Source organism: Nyctibius grandis, chromosome 1 (assembly GCF_013368605.1).
Source record: "Nyctibius grandis isolate bNycGra1 chromosome 1, bNycGra1.pri, whole genome shotgun sequence".
Taxonomy (NCBI): domain Eukaryota; kingdom Metazoa; phylum Chordata; class Aves; order Nyctibiiformes; family Nyctibiidae; genus Nyctibius; species Nyctibius grandis.
Window position 1 is genome coordinate 129196970 of NC_090658.1, and position 27092 is coordinate 129224061.

Genomic DNA, 27092 nt, shown 5'->3' on the forward strand with positions numbered 1-27092 from the left:
AGAGGTCTCGATTGTCTCTGGTGTATTCTTCTGTCTCACTCGACACATAACTGTGCAGTAATGTCAGACTATTACCCTAAGTTCACTATGGAGCACTAAAATACACTGTAGTCTTACATTCTCCATGACCTTTCTGATCTGCTATGGTATTTCTTAACAGAAGTTTATAGTCTTTTATGCTGTGGAATCACACATTCATCATGAACAATGGTAGATATGTCTCAATGAAATGCTTAAATGAATGCCAAGAAGCCCTGTTGGGTTGATAGATGTACAAAATATTGAAGTGAAAAAATAGCAATCTATTTCTGAAAAAGCAGTAAAAAGAGAAATGGTGTGACTCCCAGACCAAGCCTTTCAGACACAGACTGTCACGCACCTGGGGTAGGAAAAGCCACTCTTTCCTTTGCTTTCAGTGTGACCTGAATTAAGTCAGCTCCTGTGACTGAACACAGAGAATTACAGGGAGTTACAACAAGGCCTTAAAAATTAACAACAACAACAAAAAATCATAGTAAATCAGTTGCTATATGTGATTTTCTGACAACGTTTTACATTTGTTACAAAAAAAAATTTTAAGAACAACTATACATGCTTTCTAAGCATTTTTGTCTTTTTTGTACTTTGAGAAAGGATTAAACAAATACATTCTAATTTACAGATACAGAGGATCTCAAGACAACTCATTAGAAACAGCTAAAAGAAAACATTCAACAATTAGAAATTCTAGGCTGGAACATGAATCTCATTTATCCCACTATAAATCCACAGCAGTTCCACTAAGACAAGCGATATTACACCATTGAATGCATAATGTATTAACTGGCTCAAACAGCAAATTACAGCTTTTGTGTTGTAGTTTGGTTTTGATTTTTTTTTTTTTCCCCCCAAATCTGGTATCTGAAAGAGATGCTTTAATTAGTCAGACTTTATAGACTGAAGACAGGGACCCTGTGTTCTCTACTGTGAAAAGAGGTCAGAAGCAATTATCACAGTTGTAACCTTTGTGCCAGTATATTGTCAGCAGGAGAAGGGCCAGGATAATGCAAATCAAACTAAGAGGAACAGGAGAAAACTGCTTCAGACCCAACTAAAAGGCTACCTCCTCTTCATCTCCAGTGGTATATAAAGGCACTTCCTTTCAGTCACCAGACTGGAACAACCGTAGGTTAAAATAGAAACACTGACAAACATAAATCTCCTGTCCACTGCCCAACCCCTTATGGTGACCCTAAAATGTCATCGGAAGATTTTTTTTGTGGTAGAAGAATTGTATAAATGAAGCCATTGTCAGAACTTTCCTCAGTTCCAGAATGCGCCAGGAACTTTCCTACATGTGTATCAATCCACCGATGGGATTCCATGCCATATTGTAATTTACTTATTTTATCTTTAAACAAGTCTCTGTACTTTTAAATGGTGAGAACCGTCCTTCCCTACCTCCCTCCTTTTCTCCCAGTGCAACTGAACAAATTTAAAATAACTGAGGCTCATTAATTTTAAGTGTTCAATAAATTAGTATGAATAATCAAAAAACTTGATTCTTTCTGATAATTACTATTTGATGTCAGTTGAAAGCACTCAATTGAGTTAGCAGCATATGCTCCTATGCCAAATGAGTCTTCCATAATTAAATAGAAACTGATTCCATGAGGTTTTTCTCATGTCTGATTAATTAGTAATCAGGTGTCTCAGCCCTGTTCTTCAGTGACACCTTCTCTCCCAATAGTAGCTGTGATCTGATCCGTATATCAGTCAATCCAATCTGCCCCAAATCACCACGCAGAGCTCAAACTGAACAACATCATGTCTTTGGGTGGCCACAAGGTGAATGTTTGAGGAGAAAGAACGACATGAAGATGTCAATTTAAAGTCTTTGACGCAGATTTCACGTGGCTTTTAGACAATTGTCTTCTATGGGTACTTTTATGGTTAGGGTGGCCTCCTTCTTTTCTCACTTATAGCAAAGCAAATCAGAAGTCAAAGACTCCAGGAGTCCCGAGACTGTTACATCAGTCTTAGGAAAAGTGAGAAAACCAAGCCCTGATACTATTCTTTTTTCAATAGATATATTTTTTTCAGGTTTGTTGGGGGTTTTTTTGCTTAATTTTTCAGGCACGGCAGTGCAATCGTCTAATTAAGGATGTTTGTATTGTTCAAAGAGAAGCTGTTCTAATTAAATCCTGAGGGGACAAGAAACTTGATCAATATGTTAGATAGACCTCATAAAGGGGTTCAGTCCCCTTACACAGCGAAGGGAGGAACCGTTAAGACTTAACTCAGTAGAGTCATGTCCTGAGTCAGGGCAAGGATGAAAGTTTCTCATAGTTGAAGTGTCATCCGACCACAGAGCATAACAATTCAAATTATTATAAGTCATTTATACCCACATGTGTGTGGGAATGGGAGGCTAAATTCTCCACAGCCCTGCAACTTGCACAATTATTTATATCAAAGGGGTATAAAGTGCAATGGCTGTGAATCGGTGGTATTTTATTGCCATTTCCCACAAATACTCCTAAAAACTAATCAAAACAGCAGAGATACAGGCCTTGGGAATAATCAAGACTACAGTGACATAGTCCTTCTGGTTGTTTTGTTTTGCTGCCGAGTATGTTATCATTGTTTCTGTACAGGACAGGAAGAGATACAGGCAATACAGACAAAGGACGTCATTAGTAAACATTGAATTAAGGTGACTCTTCACAAAATGTAGTTATAAGCCTCCAGGGTTTAGTTGTATAAAACCTTTATAAGGCTCATCAATTTTCTGTCTTATTACAGCCCTTGCTGGATGTTTGGGCTGTGAATCATAAATATAGGCCTTCTTGACGATACTCCTGGTAACTTTCTTCTGGTTCAGGGCTCCTTGAGTGAGCATGAAGGAGGAGCAACTTAGTCTTTTATCAGTTTTGCAGTGACGGGGAATTTTGCCTGTGGATATTAGGAAGGGCTGAAACCAGGATAAATGGCTCCAATAGCCTGACTTACAAATAACAAGCAACTCCATGCTATTTAACATCGGTTGGGCTAACATACATCACAGGGAAATCAAAACTTTTAGACACCACAATCAACAACACAGTGAGACACACCTCTAGAAACTGGAGAACCTGGGATCGGATGTTTCAGCATGCTTTACCAGGGTCTGTTACAGGAGGTACCTAGAAATATGGTATCATGGGGACACTGCAGCGAGGAGATGAGATGTAAAAAATCCCAAAAAGTTTTGGGCTAATGGACAGGGATTCTTGCTTACAGCAGATTAATGTTTGCAGAGGCAGAAGTGAAGGAATGGAATTCCTCCTTCAGAGATCGCGTAGTCGAAAGACCATCCCTGACAGGATTATATGGGCGCCTAATCATCTTATTTCTGCAACTGTTATATTCTCTGGTCTCTCTGCTGCCAAGCCAGAAGGGCAGGAGCTCTTTTGCCAGGAGAAGGTTGATTTTTCTCTTTGTGTCCATTACAAAGGGCATCTCTTTGCTAAGAAAAGACATTTCATTTCATAGAGGCCACTGAGCAGCCCACATCTGGTCAACCGGCCTTCTGAAACAACTGATATAGGATGAGCTTTATCTAGCTGGAAGAAAAGACTCATGCCTGTACAATTAGTCCTCTGTAACAAATTAACTCCATTCTTTAGGTCTTTCACCTAGGATTCTCCTTTACCCCTGAGCAATAAGGCTGCAGAAAATATCTTTATTTATTTTCTGTATTTTAATATTAGAAACAAACATCCTTTAGGGCCTGTTTTTTGTCCTATACGAAGCAATTACAGAAACACTCAAAGTGTAATGGAAGTGAGATCATTCTTGAGGAATTTAGAAAAGACAATAAGTGTAATTAAATTATTTTTTTGAAGAACTATGGAAACTATAAATCTGCTTCTGACACAGCAGTAATATGAGGTTGAGCCTCAGGCCCTCTTAACAACTCACACATGAGTAGCTTGAGCAAAGTCAGCAGGATGACCCATCTCCATAAAAGTTGTGTCTGCTGAAAAATGTATTTGGGGTAAATAAAAAGTTTGATAATCCTTTCAGTGATGTTTTCAATAATCTTTGTGTCCAACACTTCAGTTTTAGAAAAAAGCCAAGAGAAATCTGGAGACAAAGCAAGTCAACACTTTGTTTCATTCCAAAAGAAAATGGTTTAAACATTTCAAAAGTGAACAAAAAGGAAACAACATCTCTCTGGTTTTTAGCCAATTCCAGTATTGCCCAGAGACCTTAACCAAGGAGCAGTACCAAGCTGTGGCACCATATGCTCGTATTTGTAACAGACTTAAAAAGCTCGTAATGTTATTATTGTAATTTACACAGGATATTTCTCCTAAAAATATCCCAGATGTCCCAGTGTGACGTTTCTTTCCATCTCCCTTGTTACAGTAAGGTTGTTTTGATTCAGCATGGTCACGTCATGTTAGGACCGCTCTCCTGAAACATGGTTGAGCCACAACCCATCAGTGTTTTGGAGAACCACACAGCAATTTCAGGGCCCATTAGTGACCTTTGAGGAATGCTTCCCTCAAGACATGGGGTGCCCCAGAGGAAATCAGGGTGATGCTACGAAGACTGAATAATGTCAAAGCAAAGCTGATGATGTAAAAATGACTGGCACAGGATGCCTCAAGCTTCCTCATCTCCTCTTCACCCAGCATCCAGCAGGGACATGGGGTTATCTGTCCTTCAATGACAATTCCTTTAAAATGGCCTGAACAGATTATTTTCAAAGAGACTCATGGGCTGTTTAACAGAGTTTCATGTATGTAGGTAGCAGTGAGTACCTTTGTTAACAGGATCATTAGATAGGTAGCTCACACAGCAGAAACATTCTCCATTACAATTGCTTCTCTCCATTCAGTGTCCCCTGCATTGTCCCATGCCCAAGCCAAATTTACAAAACTGCAAGCATGCAAAGCATCAGGGCAAGTTAACTCCTTTAATCCCCTCCATACGGTCTATTTTCTTGTCTTTTGTGATAGACAGACCTTTTTTTCTTCCCCAAAGATAAACAAACACTTGTATGATGCCAGACAAATTTGAATGGAAGGGAGCATGGAGAAAGCCTGAGCCTGAAGCAAACTGCTGGCCAAAGTGTCTTCATTCAGCTGCCTGCTTCGTTTGAATAACAATATCTTCTCACTCATGGGGTTTTCCCTCCCCTTCTCCCCTCTTTTCTCCCCCATGCAGGCCTGAGCAAAAGGCTGTGTGAATTCAGGAGCCTGCCTGTGAATGAGCTGGCATCTGATACGTGTTTACTGATGTTAATTTTGGATGTAATGCACCCCTGCCACTTCCCCACAGTTTGCCCTAAAAGTCTTTCTGACAGGCACAAAAGCAGGGGGTCAAAAGTAAGTTGACCCCTGCCAGAATGTACAATTATTGGAAAGAGGCGGTACACCAGCAGCTGTCGAAACCCCACCGGCGCGGCGAAGGGCTTCCAAAAGTTGGAGGATGACTAATACGCTTGAGCTCTCCCCTCCGCCCTGCAAGAGCCGGCTACTTTCTGCAGGAAGAATTATGGCCCTCCCGAGCAGCTGCAATAATTGTCTTCCCATTGTCCCCCAGCCCTCCCTCCGCCACCCCCTACAAGTGCCCATTGTCGGCGAGGAGTCAAGTGATTATATGCTTGGGCTGATGCTGTTTGCGCCCAGCTGCCTGACTGCTGACACACGAGCAACGAGAGGGGGGACCCGCGTCTGCGAGACGGGACTCCGACATACCAGACCTTTTACATAAGTCAAACAGGAACAAATGACTCTTTATCAGCCTCTTCTCCCTTTGAAGTGGCGGCTGCTTATAGGCCCTTACAGCTTTTCCTCCTTAGCCCGAGCAAACATCCTCCTTTTGATATGCTACATGCTCATTATCTCTGCCCCATTTAATGATTTTTGATTGAAGGGTGGCAGCGCAGTTGCCAAGAGGGTAGTTAAAGAGGCTCCACGCAGTCAGGACGACAAGAAAGGCTTTCCTTGTGCAGCAGCCTAAATTTGGAGTTTCTTAACAGTGTGTTCTTGTTCTTAGCAGCAGATAAGGGCTGAGCGTGAAATTCTTAATTAAGCAGTAAATAGAGAGTGGGGTGTCAGCAGATGCAGCCTGTAGCCATGGAGACCAAGTCAGATGAAGGAGGGAGCTGAGACTCAACGCCGGCCCTGGGCTCAGGCATGACTGACAGCTGAAGAATCCGACAAAGCTTGTAAATGGGATTAATTAGTTGGCTAATTATTTCATATAGTTAAATGTAAATAAAAAATAAAAAAACAGCTTGCAGAGTTAGGCAGGAACGTGTTCTGAAGGCCAGACCTTCAAGTGTTGTCCTCTCTGGATCAGTGCGTGGACTGGTGGGTTTTTAAGGCCAGAAGGGACTATTGTGGCAGCCTTCTCTGACCTCCTACAGAGCGTGAATCTCTCCTCATGAGGTTTCTAATAGCTTCTCGTAGAGCTGGAGCATATTTCTCTGAAAAGATGGCCAAGCATCATCTAAAGACCCTGAGTGATGGAAAGTCCACCACATGCCATGAGTCTGCTCTGATGGCTAATTATCCTCACCCTCTCAGCCTGCACAGCAGAGATTAAGAGAGAAATTAAATGGCACACCAGGGCTAGGAATCTGCTTGCTTTGTTTCAGACTTTTACCCTACCAACAGCATTAGATATGAGGTACCCGACACTGAATTATTGATCTCTGCTATAAAAGTCCTTGCTGAAAATGTTCACAGCATGAATTATACATGTTAGGTGTTTTCATAAATTTCCCCTTGTGTGCTCTGGATGATTGTTTCTCTCTGTATTAAAACAAGAAACAGCAACAAGCTCTTCATATAATAAAAATCAAGATGAAAGGAGGGTAAGAGAAGGACAAGAAAGTATCTATGATGCAAGAGTGACATATGCCATCCAGATCACTTTGTCCCAGTCTTCCCAAGACTCTCATCTCCTCTATTTTCAACAGTAGTAAGAGGCCAAGATACAGCTGTCATCTTCGGAGCTTTCCTGTGCTGCTTTATTTGTGAAAGTGGAATTCAGGATATCCAAATTGAAAACCAATTGACTTCTATATTTGAAAGAACAAATTTACACTGTTAGTAAAAGGAAATAATGAAACTATATCTCTTCTTTCAGTAGATACCTGGCATGATCTTGGGCGAGACTTACACTCAACAGCTAGATTTATACCAGCCAATCTGCATCTATACTATATCTAAACAGGGCCAGGACATGGAACTAAGAGCTGGACCCCAATTATCTACATGGCTATATTGCTGGACAGGTTCCTGGCACAGCTTTGTCCCAGACCAATGCATTCTCCCAGATGGTGACCATTACGGTTTGGGAGTTAGCACAGGACAGGGATCTTTCCTAATTTGAAGCCTGGGTGCATCCATCCTGTTTTGAGAGATAAATCGTTAAGCTGTACTGACACAAACTGTGCAATGCCAGTTGGCTGCAGGACCAGAGATGGATGCAGCAAGTGTGACCCTCAGACTGAGGTTAAGGTATGGGCTTCCCCATTTCTCCTCAAATGTACACTGGATGATTTTCATTGCTGTCAGACTAAGCTCAGGGGATTGCTTGCCCTCATTCCAGCCATGTTTTCCTCTCCACTGTCCCGCTGATTGTTCTAGTTGCTCATTCCTAAACAGATCCTACATGAGAAAGCCATTTGCATGCCATCTCATCAGTGAAAATCAAGAGAAATTCATTAAAACTAGTGGATTAGATCAGTGACAAAATTTTCTGTTACTGTGAAAATCAGCATCTTTATACTTCAGCTTCCCTGTATGACGATTGTAAAGGACAAGCTATGCTTCTCAAAGGCAGTGAAAAGTTTTTGTGATTCCTGGTTCTACTATTATTAATAATGGCAAAAATCGTTACCTTATTTTTTATATATAGAACTTATACCCCTATAAAATCATCTGCTTGAGAGCAAAATTTGGCAAAAAATTCCAGAAAATGTCCCAAATGTAATAGAATAAATGAAGCTTGAAGGTATTGACAAACCCAATAAACATCAGTAAATATCTGAATTTCTTAAAAAAGTAACCACTACACTTAAGTAGCACACAAAGCCAACATACTCAAATTTAAAGGCCTATGACACCTTTGAATGTTTACCACCACAGGAAGAACCCTTTCTCAGTAATCCTATTGCCTTCGGTGGGCTCAGACTAGATAGATTGCACATGATTTATTAATGATACATGTGAGATGGGACCAGCTGACAACAGAGATCATTAGTGGAATTTAATGCCTTTTCCTCTCCAAAACAGTAATTCAAATTTAACTGATATCACACCACCCACTATGATACATTTCTTTTGTTGATAGATCAGACATCAGAAAGATCAGATAGAGATGGACCTGATGTGTATGCATTTACCTATTTGATTGATCTTTTTGAAGGACCTCTCACCTGTTGAAATGCCACTGAAAGATGGCCTTGTGTGTAAGGCCTTATGCAGTTTAGGGGTTTAAACTAAAAAGACATCAGCTCTGTCACCATTCTTGAACAAAAAAAGTACATTATATCCCTCCTATTGCACTTACTTACCCAAATAGGTTATCTTCCTCAGTCTGCTGTCAAAATACCAGTCACAGCTCCTATGAAGACTGTAAGAAGGCAGCGATGGGAGTGGCTGTCCAGTCCTTGTCCCACAGGACACTACAACCTCAGGATGGGCAGGAAGATCCTTGTGTTCCACCAGCAAGTAATTCCCAGTCATGAAGTTGCTGAATGTCACTGAATACTAGAGAAGAGGGAACCGAAATAAACACGCCTGTCTCTGTGATTAGAGATCCATGGAGTGCAGTATAAAGTGATAAAGAGGATGGTGCTCCTTAAAGGCAACCCATTTTTGGCAAAATGTATATTGGAAACATGGAAGAGATATGTAAAATTAAGCAGAAGGTGATGGTGAATACACACAAAATCAACTCCCCTCATTACCTTTAAAAGGTATAGAGGAACAAAATTTTCTTAAAACCATACTTTGATATGTCTTAAGGTAATATAATTTTTGTTGATTCTTAAGCACCACACTGAATTTTCATCTAAGATGTCCAAAATCACCTTCCTGCTCCAAGTTGCTACTGAGAGCTTCAGGAACTAGGTCATCATATCTAAGCTCTACCTATAAATATATAGAGATTTTCTCAGTGCACTTATTTTTTTTCCTCTCTCTGCTCACCCAGAAAGATGAAATCATGATTCTCTCTTCCAAATATAATTTTTAAATTGTAAAAAATTCCCGTATTACCTGGAGCTGTTTGCTGACCAAAGGGTTGTCAAATGTCAACACATAAGTCTCTTTATCCAAGAGGAGAACCATCCAGCCATACAGGTTTGATAAAGTATCAAGGACATAATTGACTGTGGTTGTCTTATTCCTACTGTCAGTCACAGTTAAATTGTAGGGAATGTCTGGAGCTTCTTTTCTGGAGGAAAAAAATATAATCACATTTTTTCACTGAACTCTGTCATTTTGCAACCTTTACAGTTCTATTTTTATTTGAATTGCAGTGGTATATGCTGGCGCTCTCTCAGAATGGGACTTCATTTGTGTAGTTCTTCACAAATACAGTAAGAAACAATCTCTGCCTGAAGTGCCGTAAAAAGAGAAAGAGAGAAAGAGAGACAAAGGGTGAAGGAATAAAGGCACAGAGGAGCAAACCTTGTGCCAAAGCAGAGCAATGGCAACAGCCAGGGTACCAACTCCTACGCTGTCAGGCTATTTCCCCATCCACCAGGTTCATGATCCTCAGGTTCAACTTTTAGGATCTTCGTCTTCACGAAATTCTTTGATAGAGTTTTCTGACTACTCACTCGCATTTGAGCGGTCAAAAGTTTCATCAAGGCTGAACGTACAAAAATCCTGTGTAATTTAAAATGCTGCACTGTGCCCAGGTCAGTGTGCAGTTCAAAGCTGGAGCTACTGCAGATTGATGAAAGCCTTCACAAAGTGAGTGAACTTTTAGTACAGCAGTGAAATGAGAACACAAACCCCTTTTTTCCTAACACTTCCCACTCCTAACTTCTGTCCAATCATCTAGTCAGAGAAAAAACTTACTGAACAGATCAACAATAGTAATGATACAATGAGAGGGCATAAACCCCTTAGATTTAAGGCATCTGGAGACCTTTCTCTACTGAAAATAGGAAATAACACAGTGAAGCTTGGATGGGTATAACCACCCACCTTGACTTCCTCTCCAGGGAATGGCTCTGTCTTTTTCCTGCTCATAGACTTTTTTCCAAATTATGCTAAACTGATCCTGATTATTTGGGCATCTGTCCAGAATAACCTCTTACTGCTATGATTGCCAGTTTCCCCAAGCCTTACACAAGGCTGTGTAAGGTAAAGTCCAGAAACTCAGAATACTCTGCTTTCAGGAACTGCTTTGTTGAAGGCAAAAAACTACATGAAAGAAAAGATAAAGCTTAAATGCAGCTAACCCTTCTGATGTTCAAACATTGAACATCCATTGTGTCTTCATGTCTGATTGATCATGGATACCTGATCATAAACCACTTCTTCAAAACAAAGATCTTACCTCCAGCCTTCAGCATCTTACGTTCCTACAACAGCTCTTGAAACTGATGGAAACCGTGGTTGAAACTATGCTCTGGTTAGCTACGCTGTGTTACTGATTCATGTCTGGAATGAGACTGGGAAGATCTCCTCTCCTAGAAGCAACAAGGAGCATCATCTCCTCCAGAGGATGTCAAATCTGAGGTGGGCTAAAATGTTCGCTGAGGCTGATGTTTCTCCATGATCTCAATGAATTTGGATGACAAGACTTCCACATTAGAAATTGCATTTTGATATCAAAAATCAGGAAGAATAAATCCTAGCCTAAGAACCTTCTCCCTGTTCTTTTACTGCACACACGTGCACAGACTGCCTAAGCTTTTCTGAGAATTTGATGCATCTCATTGTAGCACTCTTAGTAGCAACTGGCAGAGATTATTCCTCACCCTCAGCAAGATCCTACTTGGCTTGCAAAGGGATTGGTGCAGGGTTGTCTATGGCACTAGAGATACAGGAGGAACTCTGATGGAAGTGTCCAAAATTCTAGCAAGGGTCTTATCCCATCACCACCAACATCTCCCATTCCTGGCCCTGCCAGCGCTAGGCATGCTTATAAGAAAACTGGGGTTGCAGCTGCGCAACTGCAACTAACAAGTTTTTTCCTGCTTTTTGCATTCTTCACATTATACCTGGGGAATTGCTAGGGATACATGTCCCAGGACTGCAGATCTCATTCTCAGCTGAAGAGAAGCCTTGCTGACTTGCCAACATACCCTGGGGCCATGATTCTGCCATAAAGATGAATACAGCAGATTTATACATGAATCAAGTGCTGCTTCAGGATCAAGGCAAGTTGGCAGTTTCTCCTTTAGTCCACTTAGTCAGTTTTAGCATTTGAGCTGACACTAAGCTTAAAGAAACCCCCTCTTTGAAGCATATCTAAAATTGTATTTCTAAATATTGGAGTATTACTCTAAAACTAGACATCTCAGCATATTATCCAACCCTCCAGATGGGATATGGCTTACTTATCCAAGACAGACAGTGCTAAAACTCATGTCATCTTGAAATTCCTGTTTGCATTTCTAATTTTTGGTTGTTTTTCCCCTTTCTGCTTTGGAAACAATACATAATTACAGTAGCAGTGATCTTGGAGGAAGGTTGCCTGCAGATTTTTTTTCTCTTTTAAAATCAGTTCTGGTGTTTTGTTTTTTTTTTGTTATTCTGGTGGCTGTCACTGTGGCAAAGGACCTTCTGGTTACCCAGAAACATCCAGCTGAGAAACAACAGTGGCAAACAGGAGAAGTGTGAATCAGCAAAGAATCACTCAACCAGAAGATATTGGCAGACCAATGAAACTGACTGGAAGGAGTTTATAAGGCTTAAACAGCTTTCGTACTACTAATAAACCTCCTCTTATAGGCATTAACTGGACCAGGATATTAGGCTGCTAATTAAGCAAGTAAATGACAACAAGCACATTATTGCCACAGTTATCAGCACCTGCACAGGTATTTAGGAGAACATTTCTAGCAGCAGTAGCACACCACACGTAATGTGGTGCAACATTAAACTCTCCTGCACATCAGGAATTGCCTTATTGAGTTACAAAGGCATACACCACCACAGCAAGTGACACAGACTCAGACCCATCCTCTGTGCAATGTAAATCCATGTGGTTTTGCTCTTTACTCATTTTACTCTTTGTCGCTGGAGAAGTCTGATGAGACAGCTTGAATTACTTTTCTCAGGGACTACTCCCCAGTACTTCCAAGAAGACTTAAAGACAGAGAAGAAAGCCTGGAAGGGGCAATCCTGCTAGGATACAGGGAGGGATACAAGTCATCTGATTGATTGACCTGTCAGAAAGTTAGGTGGCAATTCCACATCAGCAATGTAGATCACTAGGTAGTGAATGTGAGTGTGAATGTGAATGTGAATTCACTAGGTAGTGAATTAAGTGTAAATCCAACTGTTGGACACCAATCTTGATGAGAGGTTATGAAGGCAGGCCAAATAAATATCTTAAACTAGACAGCTAACTTCCAGATGCCTACAGTTAAGTGAAATACATCTTTCCCTGTATGCCTACTTATAACAGACAAGTCCTCTCTCCCTAGACTTCAAAGCTAGGGTAGACTTTTGATTGCTTCAGGCACTACCAACTTTCTTTTTCAGTTAATTTTTCTTAGTCTTAGGGATAGACAGAGAGCCTTCACTGGAGAATTTTTGGTTTGAAAATGCTGGGTTTTTATGCCAGAAAGCCTTTCTGAGGAAGAAGGCTCTGCATGGTTTCATATCATGATAGTCTGGACTCCCAGACCTTCACCTGGGTGTTTGTTTGTGATGCAGGAAGGAAAGGGAGCCAGAGATATCTTATGGCCTGAAATCTCTGACGTTTCCTTGGCCTGGAATGTTGTGTCCTTACCTTTTACACATCTTGCTCAAGGTGTTGCCATCCACAAACACATACTCTACTCCTGGCAGAGTGAAATGAAAGTATGGGGAGTCTGAAAAACTTTGCAGCTCAGTGTAGAAGCTAACTGGTTCAAGGCAACAATGAGCCTGAGATTACATTCTCCTTGAAAGGATGTCAGTGTGCTTGTTTTTTCACCTACATGCCAAAGAGACACCAAAATGGAAGTACCCTACTAATGGAATTACCAGCCACAATTAGCACCATTTCCATTTGCCCTAAATAGCCAGCGATTTCACTGTGCCCTAAATAGCCACCAATCTACTTCTCCTTAATGTTAATGAAGCAGAGTAAGGCTCGCACACACGAGTATTTCTAATTCAGAGGATCCAAGGGAGCCTGCACGCATCATTAAGATGGAGAGCTTCATTATCAGAGGAAAGAGCCTTCCCCTGAACTTCCCCTGGCTTTATTTGAAAGAAACTAGGAGGCAATGGTCTTAATGCAAAATTAACCCTCACTTTAAACTGCTGGAAGCCTTTACAAAGTGTAAGGGGAAAAAAAAGGATGACTCATTGAAAAGGCTGTATTTTTATATTGAAGCAGGTTTCAATTAAGGAGCAATTTGCTTTAGAAATATGGCAGGATTACTGGATAGGACTTTACAGTCTGAGCCACAATTTACCAGTTGTGATTGTATGAACTGTTATGTAATTTAGCTCAAGTGCATTATGCAGAACTGCTCAACATAGATGGGCCACAAAGGATTTTTTTTGACCAATCAACAACATCAAGTAGAACAAATATTAACTCTCCTGTTTATGTTTACCATTAACTTACTTATCCTAAGTCCATATCTTTGTGTATGAAGGCAGACGCTGTGTTTAGCTTTAAATGTTTTCTGTTTGGTACATTTGTACAATAATCCATTATGATTATCCCTCTCCAAAACAGGAAACATTATAGCATTGAACTTCAAATGGGACACCAAATGTTTATATCAACAGTCCAATTTACTGTTGGCTAAATGGAGGCTAATTCCAAATTATGACCATAGCAAACACTTCACAGGTTTGATGCTGGGCCCAAACCCAGTTCTTTTAATTTTAATTGCCAAGAATTAAGAATTTTCAGCTGTTTTAAGTAAATGTGAATATCTTTGTTGAGAGACCAAGGACATGACTCAAATCTGCTATATATTATGAACCCTTACCATCAGCGAGTTTTTGCATGCACAGGTGTTTTCAAAAATAACAAGTTCTTTGTCCCTGATCCCAAGTAGCCACTATGAGATAGACCTTCTGAATTTGAAGTAAAAGAAGAATTGAGATGACCTCCCAGGAGCAGAGAGGGTTGTGACTGACAAGATAGCTTCATTTAAAGTATCTTTTGAGTTTGCTACCCCTGGCTTCCTAACTCCTCTCTGTTCTTAAATTAATTCCCCAGTTCCTATAGTTTACAGGGTGATATTTTAAGGAAAACTAAAACCAGACACAAATTTTGAGCTGGAAAGGGGCTGGTAAACAAGCAGTGTAAGCATAACAAAGACCTGCAGAGGACCACTTTGTCACTCCACTTATCCCATGTCAGGCAGAGCTCTAAAGCATCCAAAGAGGATCTGAAAAACTGGACGCAGGTACTCTGGGCATGGTTTTACTGCACCCCTATTGCACACTTGTAGTCCTTTACAAATTAAGACAATTTTAGGGCTAATAATACATTGGTTATGACAGTGAGTCCCAGCTGGCATGTCTGGCTTGGATCTATCCAGCCCTCAAGAAGTATCCAACTGGATTGTCAGGCTTTTCATTGCATGCAAAGGAAGTGTAGTGCTAGCAAATGCTGCCTCAATGCTAAATATATCTCCTTGCACCAAGAAACATCCCAGACAACAGTCAAGCTGAGGAGGTACACCTGGGGAAACATTCTCTTGCATACTCATAAGCCTTTGCTGGATCTGTCTTTGCTGCCAGCATCCTAGGCTGCAGGGTAAATGGAAAGGGATCCTATAGTGGGAACCAAATTTCTCTTGGCTGCTTTGGTGGGATGTCCCAGATGCAGAAATATAGCGCAGTAAGAGCTGAACCTCTGAAGTTTAGCTGACGTGTTGGTTAACAGTCAACATCCAACGATTCAATATTTGCCTTCCACATTATGCCACAGGAGCCCTGAGAGGTCTGAATTATGAGGCCAACTAAGTGTGTAAGCTGCCCCGTGTGTGAATACAGTCATGTACACAGGGAGGATACACGACTAAAGAGCAACTGAGCATGTACATGTTGAGAGAAGAAGTGTGATTCTAAGGGTGTTTCACAGCAGGTGGCTGTTCATCTGAAGGCACCACAGTAAGTAAATACCAAAGGGAAAGCAAAACTAGAGTAACCATTTGAACTCTCTTCAAGACTCAAAGACACAGAGGTAGGGGGTATGCTATTCTTTTCACACTAACCCATCAGCAGCGGCTGGGTTTGCAGCAACTGAATGCATGCACTACAGGAGAGGATATTAGACTAGTTTTAAGAATTAAGGCTATAAAGAAGAAAGTTAATCTTTTCCTCTGCAGAAGGCTAAGAAGAGGGAAGCAATAAAAGGGTTGAACTACATGACTGGTGCTGAGTAAGTTTCGGCAGTGAGAAGGGGAAAGCAAATGAAAGGGAACAAGAGGCAAACTTCCTTCTGGTGTGCGCAGCCTCAAAGTGTTTAGTGTCCCCTTTGCTGCAAGGTGCTGCCTGGCTGCTGATTATTCTAATGCTCTCCTCTTGTAAAAATTATGCATAATGTGAAGAAACTTTTAAAGTCACTTAATCATGTTATGACAATTTTTTAATGAAAATTTGTTTTAATATTAATAGAGACTCATATTTTCATGATAATATGGGTAGCGGTGGCATTTGGAGCAGCCGTATCTAGCCTGCAGCCATGCTGCGCTGTGCCATGGCATAAGCTGTTCTTCAGACTACTCAATAACTTTCTCACATATAAATTTATAAAGCCTTTTATAAGCTTCAATTACATTTTTAAAAGACATAAAAACCCTCTTTAAAGGGTGCTTAAGTGACACGTTAGTTTAACTTTCAGCTGGACTTCGTGAAGAAGGCTTTTGTTACAGCAATGCAAGCTTGGAAATGGATCCCCATTGCCCTGGAAGTTGTTGGGTGAAGCAGTTCAGGACAGAGAGTCAAGAAATGCTCAACGTACTTGTTTTCTTTTTGTTTAAAAAAAGGCTTCTTTAAAACCTTTTTTTTTCCAAATGTATGTTTTAGGGGGAAAAAAGTGCCAATACACTATATGCATTCTGGTAAATTAAATAGCACAAAGATAAAGAATCAGTCACTTGTATTCAGTTGCCCAAATTGTAACTTAAATAAATAAAATGATCCCAGACATGCTTTTAGCTTACACCAACCAGCCCTATCTCAGACAGCTCCCAGGCAGGGCATCTTTCCTAAAAGGTAACACTGATGGAACTTCCCTGATGTTTTGGAGGCTAAGCAGATTAATAACATGGCCATGGCCAGTCCTTGCCAGTTGCCCTCAGGGTCAGGAAATGAGTCTGAGGTTGCTGGGATAGATGTTGCCTACCAGGACTCCCCTCTCAAAATCCATTAGCCTTTAAGATTTTTGGAGCTGGAGTCCATCCCTGAAACTCAGTGGAAGCGAAAAACCCACCGTCTCAAGCCCCTCTTTTTATTGAGGAGCCCATAGAATGCATCACTCTAGACCAAGAGAGAGCTACTGAGCACAGGAGATGAGACTGTTTTACTGCTATTGCCTGAAACCTTCTCCTTCGACAGTGTGACTTCATGCCAAAATGAGGATGCTCTTGTGCTATCACTTCATCCTGATGATCAGCAAATATGGGTTCAGTACTTAAGGCTTTTAATCTGTTTTTTACCCCTGGTTTTGATAACACCCCAGTCTTACTGACTACAGGAACTTACCATCAGTGGTAAGTACAATTAGGAACTAGCAAGTTGCAGATCTGACAGGTTGCATGCTCCAGGGCCTGGTAGATTTCTTCCAGAAAGGATTTCTTCCAGAGCAATTTTTAATTCTTTGCTCTTCAGAAACTGAAGAAAGCCAAGCAACAGTACTTTCATCTTTTCACTGAGATTAGATGAACCCAAGAGACTGCACTGTTAGGAAATTCTTCCTGTCACCCACCTGTCTTTATTCTCTCTGCTCAACCTCTGCCAATGGCTCCTAGTCATGTTTTGTTGTATTAATCCTAAACTATTGCCTTTTTATTACAAATGCTCTTCAAATACATCTGGACAAAATTCACTCCTTCTTCCCCCACCCCCTTATTCTCTGGTCATGCTGTGGATATTTTATTAATTGACTTTCATCCTTCATCCTCTCCAGCTCTGTTCATTCCCCACCCTATTCCTCTACCAGGTCCATTTGGAGGTCTGTTTGTGTGACCAAAGCCTCCCTAACTCCCCACTTTTACTTGGCTGCATGCTGACAGTCTTTCAACTTAACATGATAGTGATTTGGCTGGTAGAAGCTACTCTGGAGAGAGGATCTGGAAGTAGCACAAGAGGATGCTCATGGTCTCTTGGGCTACTCTGTTAAGTACCTAGTCCTCAAGAGGAGAGGCTAAAAGCTGGCCTCTGCTGCTCTGACTGCGAAATATCTTTGATGTAAGTTGACTCCCAGCTCATGTAGATGAATAACAAAGAAGGGAAAGAAAGATGACTTGCTTGAAAAAAAAGTTGATTGAGAAGTGCCCAGTCATTGATGTGTCTAATCTAAAACTCTTAAGCAATTTATTGGGAAGACAAAGTTTAGATCAGGGCTCAAACATTTCCAGAGTTCAACAGCAATGCTGCAAATGAACTCCTATTTGTACTAGCTCCTTAAAGACCTTTTGATGCAAGGAAGAATGAGGTGTATTGAATGCACTGGCTGTCATGAATTATTAACATTTACATTGTGGCAGTATCCAAAAGGACTCAAATCACACTACAAGCAATGTTGTGAAAAGCTCTATGCACCCACACAGCATCGACCCAAGAGCTGGTAGTCTGTATAATCCTAGAATCCTAGAATGGTTTGTGTTGGAAGGGAACTTAAAGACCATCTAGTTCCAACCCCCTGCCACAGGCAGGGACACCTTACACTAGATAAGGTTGCTCAAAGCCCCATCCGACCTGGCCTTGAACACTGCCAGGGAGGGGGCAGCCACAGCTTCTCTGGGCAACCTGGGGCAGAGTCTCACCACCCTCACAGGAAAGAATTTCTTCCTAGTATCTAGTCTAAATCTCCCCTCTTTCAGTTTAAAACCATTACCCCTTGTCCTATCACTCCATGTCCTTGTAAAAAGCCCCTCTCCCGCTTTCCTGTAGCCCCTTCAGGTACTGGAAGGTGCTAGAAATAAAAAAGTAAAAAAAGTAACAAAGTAAACACAGGCTAGAAAGGGAAGTTATTTGTCTAAGACCTCTTGGTTAACTGGTCCATAAAAACATCTAGCACTATTGTATTTTGTTTTCTACCCAGTACCCTTTCTGTTAAACCAGATTAATTCCAAACTCTTAATTTATTGCAGACTTTTGTTTTTGTTATGAGAAACAGTAATCACATGCAAAGCCTGCAGGTAGCTGAAAGTCTTATAGTTTTTCCTTTTAATGGAACATGTGATTATTTTTTTCCTATTTGGGAAGGGTTTGGGTTTTTTTTCCTCCTTCTTCTAAAACATGAATTATAAGACAGATGTGAATTATTAATAGCCCTCTGACAGAGCACTTCAGGATTTCTTCCTGTGTACTACTAACCTGAAACAGCAAAAAATGAGTAATGGTTCAGCCTTGTACTTCAAAAAGAAAGTGAAATGTTGAGCAGTGCACTGGGAAGGGAAGATGAACATGGGAAGAAAAGCAGGAGTGGCATTTAGATCACTAAAAGCCTTCCTGCCCCCACACTCCTCTCTTTTTATGCCAGGAATTCACAAATGTCCTCCCTAGGCAACAGAAGTGGTGGCAGTACTTTGCTGAGCAGTACTTCTCCACTGAATCCCTTTAGCTGCCAGCTGCTGAAAGGCAGGAATAAGTCCAGCTTGGGGAGGCATGTGCAGCAACAGAAGTGAGCTGGGACAGCACTTGGGATCTGTACAACCACCAAAGCTGATGGGAAAGACCTGTCTGTATCCCAGGACTGGGTTATTACAAAGGTGGGAAATAAGGCAGTGCCAGCAGGAGGCTGAACTCTCCAAAACCATTTTCTGTCCCTCTATAAATTTTTAAAAAATAAATCAAAAGTGGCATTCTGTTGCAAACTTACACTAGACATGATTTACAGTGAGTGTGAAGAGATATCAGGAAGTAGGACATGTACCCTACATCGTAAGATGTGGTAATGGCCATACAGATAGACAGATCTTCTCCAACAAAAAACCATGTCTCATCCACTTGTTGAGTGTGTAAGCACTCAGACATAAACCTGCAGCTACATCTTTTCTGATAAGCTAACTGGTGCTGTGGTCTGTCCTCTGGCCTTGAGGCTAGCTAGCATGGCCTGGCCATATCCATATGATCAAACTCCTTCAGCCTCCAAACCAGCATGGGGACTTCTAAACTGCTGCACTGGAAATGGCTTCTTGGCTTGTGTTGACCTCTAAATTGTACCCACAAATTGCTTTGGCATGGGATAGCTGTCCCGAGCCAAAACCAGGCCAGGGACCATTATGAGCTTTTAACAGTACAAACAGCTGAAACTGGAATGGGTTCCAAACTAAGTCAAAAAGAGAGATAGACTGCACTTACATATATATATATATGTTCATGTACAGATGCACAAACACTTCCTGTGCTTGCATAAGTCTTATTTCCCCTAAAACCAGTGTAGAAAACAGGTAGAGGAAAATTTTTATTCAATGTAGGATTGAGACACCTAAATGCCTACTGATATTTAAATATGCATTTGGTAACCATTACAGTCACTAGCATCATAGTAAGTAGAGTCAGTAGAAGCTGGAAAGGCAGTTCAACTGACCAGTTCCTAAAAGAAAGATCAAAGGAACAGAGGCATCTAGTGCTGCTTAAATTGTCCCAAGCAATCAAAAACTTTGGTGTGAGATGCCAGATTTGACAGAGTGTCTCCAGGAGATCCTTGTTCTTCTGCCATGGAGTGACAAGCCAAAGGAAATATCATAGGGCATTTTAAGTGGCACTAGACATCTCTCCATGGGCAATCAAATGAAGGATACAGGTTTCCATCAGCTGTAATGGGACACATTGCCAGTGTCTACATGGTAACCGCATGTTCTTCAGGACAATATCTAAGTTTATATATCTTCAACCCAATACGAATTCACTCCTACTGAATTTCTGGCTCACCCACTAAATCTTCCTAGTAATATTTGATTGCTAAATAAGCTCTGAGAGCTACATCACAGATTTACTGTTGTACCTTTCACACATAAAGTAATTTGTTCATTTATGCTTTTGGTTCCTCTATCATGATTAAGACAACAAACAGTGGTATTATCACAAGTGCCCGCTGAAGTCAAGTGAAAACTGGCATCTTAACCCTGGGAAAGCAATTACCCAGTTGCTGAAAAAGTTCTACCACTCACAATAACAAAAGTTTATTCTTGAGTTTTATTTCTTCCTTGTGCAATTGTCTAATTCCATCATGTTAGTGGGAAACCATAACTATACAGAATGAAACAGGTTGCTTAGGTTGTGAGCCTGGGTCGGTCTTAACAAGGTTTGATGATCTGAATTGACTAAATTCACCTCCCAGCAAGCAAAAAGAGCAAAATGAATGACCAGAAAGTCCTAATGAGGTACATAAGAAAGGCATGGCTCCAACAGAATGGCAGAAACGTATCCACTGGAAAGTTTTCTTTAATTAAATACATCATGAACTTATTATATCTTCTATACAATATGGCTGTTCATTGCATGAGAGATGGGTACATGAAAACACAATATTGAATCCAGTTTTAGTAGCAAACATAATATATTAATCTAATAGTTCATGAAACTAACATAGTAGTGAAATCAGATGGCAAAGACTTTCTGCTTAAGACACGAAAATCTACCCTATTCGTGACCACTTATTCTTTGGGAGCATTTGGGGAAATCTCTCACAATGAGCATAAACAGAAACCCTCTCAGAACTTGACTTAAAGTATAATTAAATTCAAACTTTTTTTTTAAGGCTGCATCTTGTTATCAGCTGAGGTATTTCTCTCATGATCTGGTGGAAATATTTTATAGGTGAGCACTCAGAAAATCTTGGCAAAGTTTACAATTCACCCACTAAATCTCTGAGTGTTTCTGAGGCTTGGCCATTGATCTTGCTTTGAATATCTGAGTATCAGTGCCCACCTTGAGCTGGATTCTCACTTCTATAAAGGCCCATTTATATACACCTGGTATTTGAAGAGTAATAAAATAGCAGCACACCACAACCTCCATTTAAAGGCTCACTTAACACTGCCAGAATTGTCTCAGGACAGTAATCAAGACTACAGGTAGGAAACCAAGGTAAGAAAGATAAGCAGCTTGCTGAGAACATCAGAAAAAAATTGAACTTGGGCAGGCCTAACTAAATAAAAGAAACCTAAGACTGTCCTGTGGCCTGGATAATTCTCCGTATAGTTAGTTCTCCTCCACAAAAACATGATGGCTACATCCAATTGCCAGATGGGAATGGTCCCTGTGCTATTTCTCAACCATGCCTGAGAACTATCTGGGTGAGAACAAGTAGCCAGAAAAAACAGTGCCAGAGACCAGGTGGACCACAACATGGACTGATGTATGCCAGTGCTCAGGCTTTTGACCTAGTTTAGGACCCAGCAGAGAGACAGGAGTCTTGGGATTGTGTACAGACCCAGCAGCTCTCTCAACAGAAAACATAGTAAGCAACATCCATGCCGATTTTTAAAAAGTGGAATGGTTACTTACAAATGAAGAGACATGCGGTGGAAAACAAGGTCCCTGCCACAAACACTGCCAGCAGAAGCCTGACTGAAGTTGGCACTGGCTGTGCAAGATCCTGCAAAGATATCTGTGGAAGGGAGGAGACGACTTCCTTTCTGCCCTGTCGCAGAGCCGTCGAGATCCTCAAGGATTGCAGAGTGAGGGAAGGGGAAGGACACTTGGAAAGGTGAGTTGATGAAGGTCAGACTTTCAGCTCCCACTGTAAACCCACCTGGGAGGACAAGAAGCAGTTCAGAAACAGAGTCTGACCTCTTCAAGTAATAGGCCTGAAGCCATCTCTGGAGAAAAAGAGATTAGCTTCACTCCTCATTTGCTTTGGAAAAATGTCTGCTGAGTCAACAAGAAGGGGAGATTCAGGAAAATAAATAAATGAAGATGGTTGTAGGAATTGCCATTGCCGTGCTATTGTCAGGTCCCACCCATCCAGCAACTTGTTGTGACAGGAATTGTGGTTAGAGACTCCTCTGATCCAAGTGCTGCTCCTGGCCCTGCCAGCATCTCATTAGTGATTCCAAACGCTTCTTCACAAGTCCCACGGCCAAAAGTTACAGTCCCCGAAACAGTGATTTGTATACATCCTTTCTACTTTGTGTATAAGATAAATTATTTAGAGATAAGGACTATTTATGTGCATATGTAAATATACTTCTGTGCATACGTACAGCACCTGACACAATAAAGCCCTGGATGAAAAGTGCAGCTGGAGGATCTTTTAATTACTGTAACACAGCTACAAAAAAAAGAGGAATATTAATGTGGGCTAAAGCACAGGAAGTTTTTGAACACATTAATACTTCCCAAAGTGTCAGAAAATCATTTCCCCAAGGACCATAACAGGTCAGCATTGGCATGAGCGCTCATGCACCACATTTGGTTACTATTTGACTATCATATTGTCAGTTGCAGCTTCTCTAAGTCAGATTTTACTATTCCTCCTGTCCTTTGATCTCACATCCTGAAGACTTTTTCTCTGTTATGTCGTTGTAGGGCAGTATATGTTTATATATAAATACATTTAAGAGGTAATTGCAGTTGGAACACTCTTCAAAGAGCCTTTGGGTACCTCTTCAAAGCTCAAAAGGATGCTTAGTTTACACGTGTTATCTTAGGCAAATTCACCTAAGGTTTAGGCTGGCCTAAGGTAGGAGCTTCGTGAAATTCTGTGAGGATGCATCATAGCTATTAAAGAAATCATCACTCTTGAAATTTTACCTCCCAAAATGAAGAAGCAGTAACAAGTCAGTGTATAAAACCCCCTTCCACTGAGAAAATTAAATCAGTGCAAAAATAAGGCTACCTTTGTCTTAAAAATATGTGCAGTATGTTGCTTCAACTAAATGATGAAGCTATTTCTAAGTGACATTCTCTGTAGAGAACCTGCAACCTCAGCCCTTGCAGAGCAGAGCAGTTAAAGGGTCCGATTCAGCCCATCAGCAGTGTTAGCAAACTTCACACGCTAAAGAAGGTGAGTATTGCTGAGGACTGGTTGTTATGTGCATCACTATAATCTCAGCTCAGGGATTTGCTCAGTTCATCTGAGCTGCACATTACACACAGTATTTACCTTGTATCTACATATCGTCATCTCATGGCCCACCTCCCTGCAAATGGGGAAGAGCTATTATCCTTCTGTCCCAGCTGGGGAAGTGAAACATAGGAAGTGACACTTTTGAAAACTATTTAGTGCTGTGAAACCTAAGCAAAGCAAGTATGCAAATACCTCAAAACCTAGCTCTTGATACAAACCTAGTGGCAAGATTACAGAGGCAAATCTGGGGCCGGTACTCTTCATCATTATACAGTGCTTTTTTGCAGGTTTCAGCTGAAATATCTAGCAATGGTTGTCTGTGGAAAATATGAACTTCTAAACATCTGAATCTGAAATGGGAAAAAGGCAGGGACTGTGGAAACCCTGCTAAATAAGTGTAAATCAGACTCACCCTGCCCTTGGTAACAGCCAGAACAAGTGCTGATTGCTGTGCAAGTGTTCGCATCAAAGTTCCTGAAAGCTGTGTTGGAGATAAACAGCTGGTATCTTTTGGGAGTTTTTAGTCCTGCTGACATACAGGTCCTATCCTGCAATGAAGAAATTAAGAGCGCTGGGAAACTTATCACCATGTGAACCTTCAAGTCTAATGAGTCCAGGGTGCAGCAGCTGGGACACAAGGATGTGATTACACTGACACCCAGGGTTATGGAGCAATGTACGCTGTTTAAAGGACAGATCTAAGCTATTGCTTTGCAAATTTTGACAAATAACATCTGTTTGATTCGCCATTTGCAGTATGTGATAGCATTATACTCAGGGCAGGGATTGCCTTGTTTGCTTTGTCCAGGTTGTGTGTATCAGTTAAGGCTGGATATTTGAAGGGAAAGGGAATTGCACATTCCCTGTGAAGAAAGAATCCACCTGGAAGGCACACTGAGCTGATTTGTTTACAGTCCCTTTTACTTTACCTTGTCTTGTCCAGCAGGCAGGAAATTTCCCTACTCTACAAAGCTAATCATCCTAATTTATGTTCTAAGGAAAACCTGACTGTTGAGATTCAAAGCCCTTTTTTGTGATTGGGGATGGGAGAAGCATTTTAGCTAGGCTCTCTTCAAAGCTCTGGTTGACTTCAGGGTCCATCAGAGCAACAAGAAGTTAAGTAAATCAGTGAGAGACAGGAGAAAACATAAGACATGAAAAGGAAGAACAAAACCCACAAGTGATGGGAAACACAATGGACAAACTAGATTTTGTGGGGATTGTAGGCCATGACACATGGGGAGGTGTACATCTCTCTGCTGATTTCTCTTGGAGGCAGGCTGGGAAGAATAACAGAATCACAGAACGGTTTGGGTTGGAAGGGACCTTAAAGATCATCTAGTTCCAACCCCCCTGCCATAGGCAGGGACAGCTTCCACTAGACCAGGTTGCTCAAAGCCCCATCCAATCTGGCCTTGAACACTTCCCGAAAGAAGGATGTACTCAGAGCTACGGGGTAGCCTGGAGAGGAAAGGGCTGGCAGGAATGTGAGATGCTGTTTCTGAGGCCAATAAACAATTTTGTGGAACAACTCTCAAAAGCCGTAGTAGAGAATCAATCAAGAAATCCACCCTCTGTGAAAACATCCTCTTTAATTGAAAATGTAGAATGAAGTCTACTTTTATAAATAGTTTATCACTTCAAAGAGATGGTGCTACCTTCAGTTTCATTAAGAGAGTAGCTCCATCACCTTTTTTATTCTGAGGCCAAAACATCTAGGGTGATGGTCCTGGTCTTCTTCCAAGTCACTGCTAAACAGGAAACCCTGGCTGCTGGTAATAAATTGGTCAGAAAGACATTACTGTTTTTTTGCTTACACTGTTTATTCTTTCATCCCACCTTCTTTTCTATCTATTTTTTTTTAGTTAATTTATTTTATTTAAATGAATAGCGAATAGAAAAAGGGTATGAGTTGATAATTCCTCCTTAGTGTCTGTTACCTCTCTCAGACCTCCTGCTTTCTCAGGAAGAAATGCTTCTCCTCAAATGTCTCCACAAGGACAATGATTTGCTTTGTGAAAGCATGGAAGAGGCTTGCTGAATGTCTAGAAAGCTAAGAAAAGACTTTCCCTTGGCTTTTACAGGCCTTGGATTTAGCCCTGCCACTAACGCTTTAATTGATCAAAGCCCCAGTTTTTTAAATGCCTGGATATTTCCAGAAAACAGTCTTGTTTTAAAGCACTTCTTTCAAAAATTGGAAGGGCTAACAGAGAGGAATAACCAGGGTTCCCATTAAATTAATGTCATAAAGTTTTAATTGATATTAAAGAGACATCATTATTAAAGGGAGAATTACATAAATTAAGATGTAAATTATGACAAGGAGGCTCTTATCATGAGATAATCAAAGATAATCACCCCCCTGGGGTACTGCAAGAAACAAGGCACAGCTGAGTGCCTCTAAATCTCTTAACAAGTACAACATTGGAGTCCTTCCATGGATCCTGCAAAGCAAAAACAAAGACATCCACCCTTTGGTGTTTGAGAGAAATTCGTTGTGTCATTGGGACGCTGCAAGGTTGGACTGGTGAAGCCAGGATTATATCTGAGCTACATACTTCCACAGACCTACTATAGAGGTTTCATTCTGTGAGCTTCTTAAGAAAACTCATTTTAAACTCTTTTTGTGCCAGTCAGAGAGAAAATAAATTTCAAAAACAACAATAGAAAACTGAGCAGGGCAAAAAAGACCTCAAAATCATGAACAAGTAGCTGTGGCCTGTTGTAACTAAAATTCCATTGTTATCCATGTTATTAATCTGTTAACAACCAGGTAAGGTTGTTAACTTTAGGCACCCAAAGGACTTTGTCCAGCTGCCTAAAGAAATAACGGAAGTTCATATTTACTGCATAAATAAAAGTCTTACTTTTCAACGGCATTTTTCATTCTCGAGTAAATAAGTAACACTCTGTGTTCCAGGTGGACCAATGATGTTATGAGAGAGCAGAGGAAACCAAAATGTTATCTAGGACAGAAATCAAATCTGTTGTAACCCCTCATTATTCTCATATCACTAAACTAAACCGGGTTGTTTATGGTTAAATGGTGTCTGTTTATGACAGCAAGAGGTGTATAGGAATTTAGGTTAGAAAATCTTGTTTAAACAAAAATTATGATTTCTCTCAAAAATTCAGGTTCTGTGAAATTCCAAGGGTTTTCTGAGATCATGTCAATATTGGAATAAAACATAAGTAAGGAAAAAGTTAACACTTATCTTAGTAAAATCCTTCAGCTTGTAGATTGAACAGAAGTGTGATTTTGTTTTTACTTTTGAACGTTGTTTTATAAAGAATATACATGAATATGCATTATAATATAAAATCTTTTAACAGTTCCAAATTCAAATAGAAACATCAGAGTCCTTTTTTAAAAAATCTTCAAAACATCCATACTGAAATAAAAAGACATTTGGAAAAAATGCTGAATTTTCCTGCAGAATGCAATCTCTGGTTTCTCAACAGCTGATGTTTATTCAGCTCTACCATCAGCTGGTATGAATGGAGCTCCTGAAAAATGATGCAGGATCCAGCTGATCAAATGTTAATTTCTCTTCTCCTGCTGCCAGCAGAAGCAACAAAATTCATGGTTCCAGCAGACTGGGAGAGTGGTACTAATGCTCCAGGTTTCTCTGCTTCATCACCAAATCAATGTCCCTTGC

At 40.7% G+C, this 27092-nt stretch overlaps 1 protein-coding gene across 1 annotated transcript in view; it reads right to left on the reverse strand.

Moving 5' to 3' along the window:
* PKHD1 (PKHD1 ciliary IPT domain containing fibrocystin/polyductin) overlaps nt 1-27092 on the reverse strand; it is a 266175-nt gene that overhangs the window by 106158 nt on the left and 132925 nt on the right. The window contains exons 45-49 of the mRNA XM_068405752.1: nt 23846-23981; nt 21870-22116; nt 9267-9444; nt 8561-8756; nt 380-445 (exon numbers count right to left, since the gene is read on the reverse strand). Of these exons, the coding sequence (XP_068261853.1) occupies nt 380-445; nt 8561-8756; nt 9267-9444; nt 21870-22116; nt 23846-23981 (823 nt within the window). The remainder of the gene's footprint in view (nt 1-379; nt 446-8560; nt 8757-9266; nt 9445-21869; nt 22117-23845; nt 23982-27092) is intronic.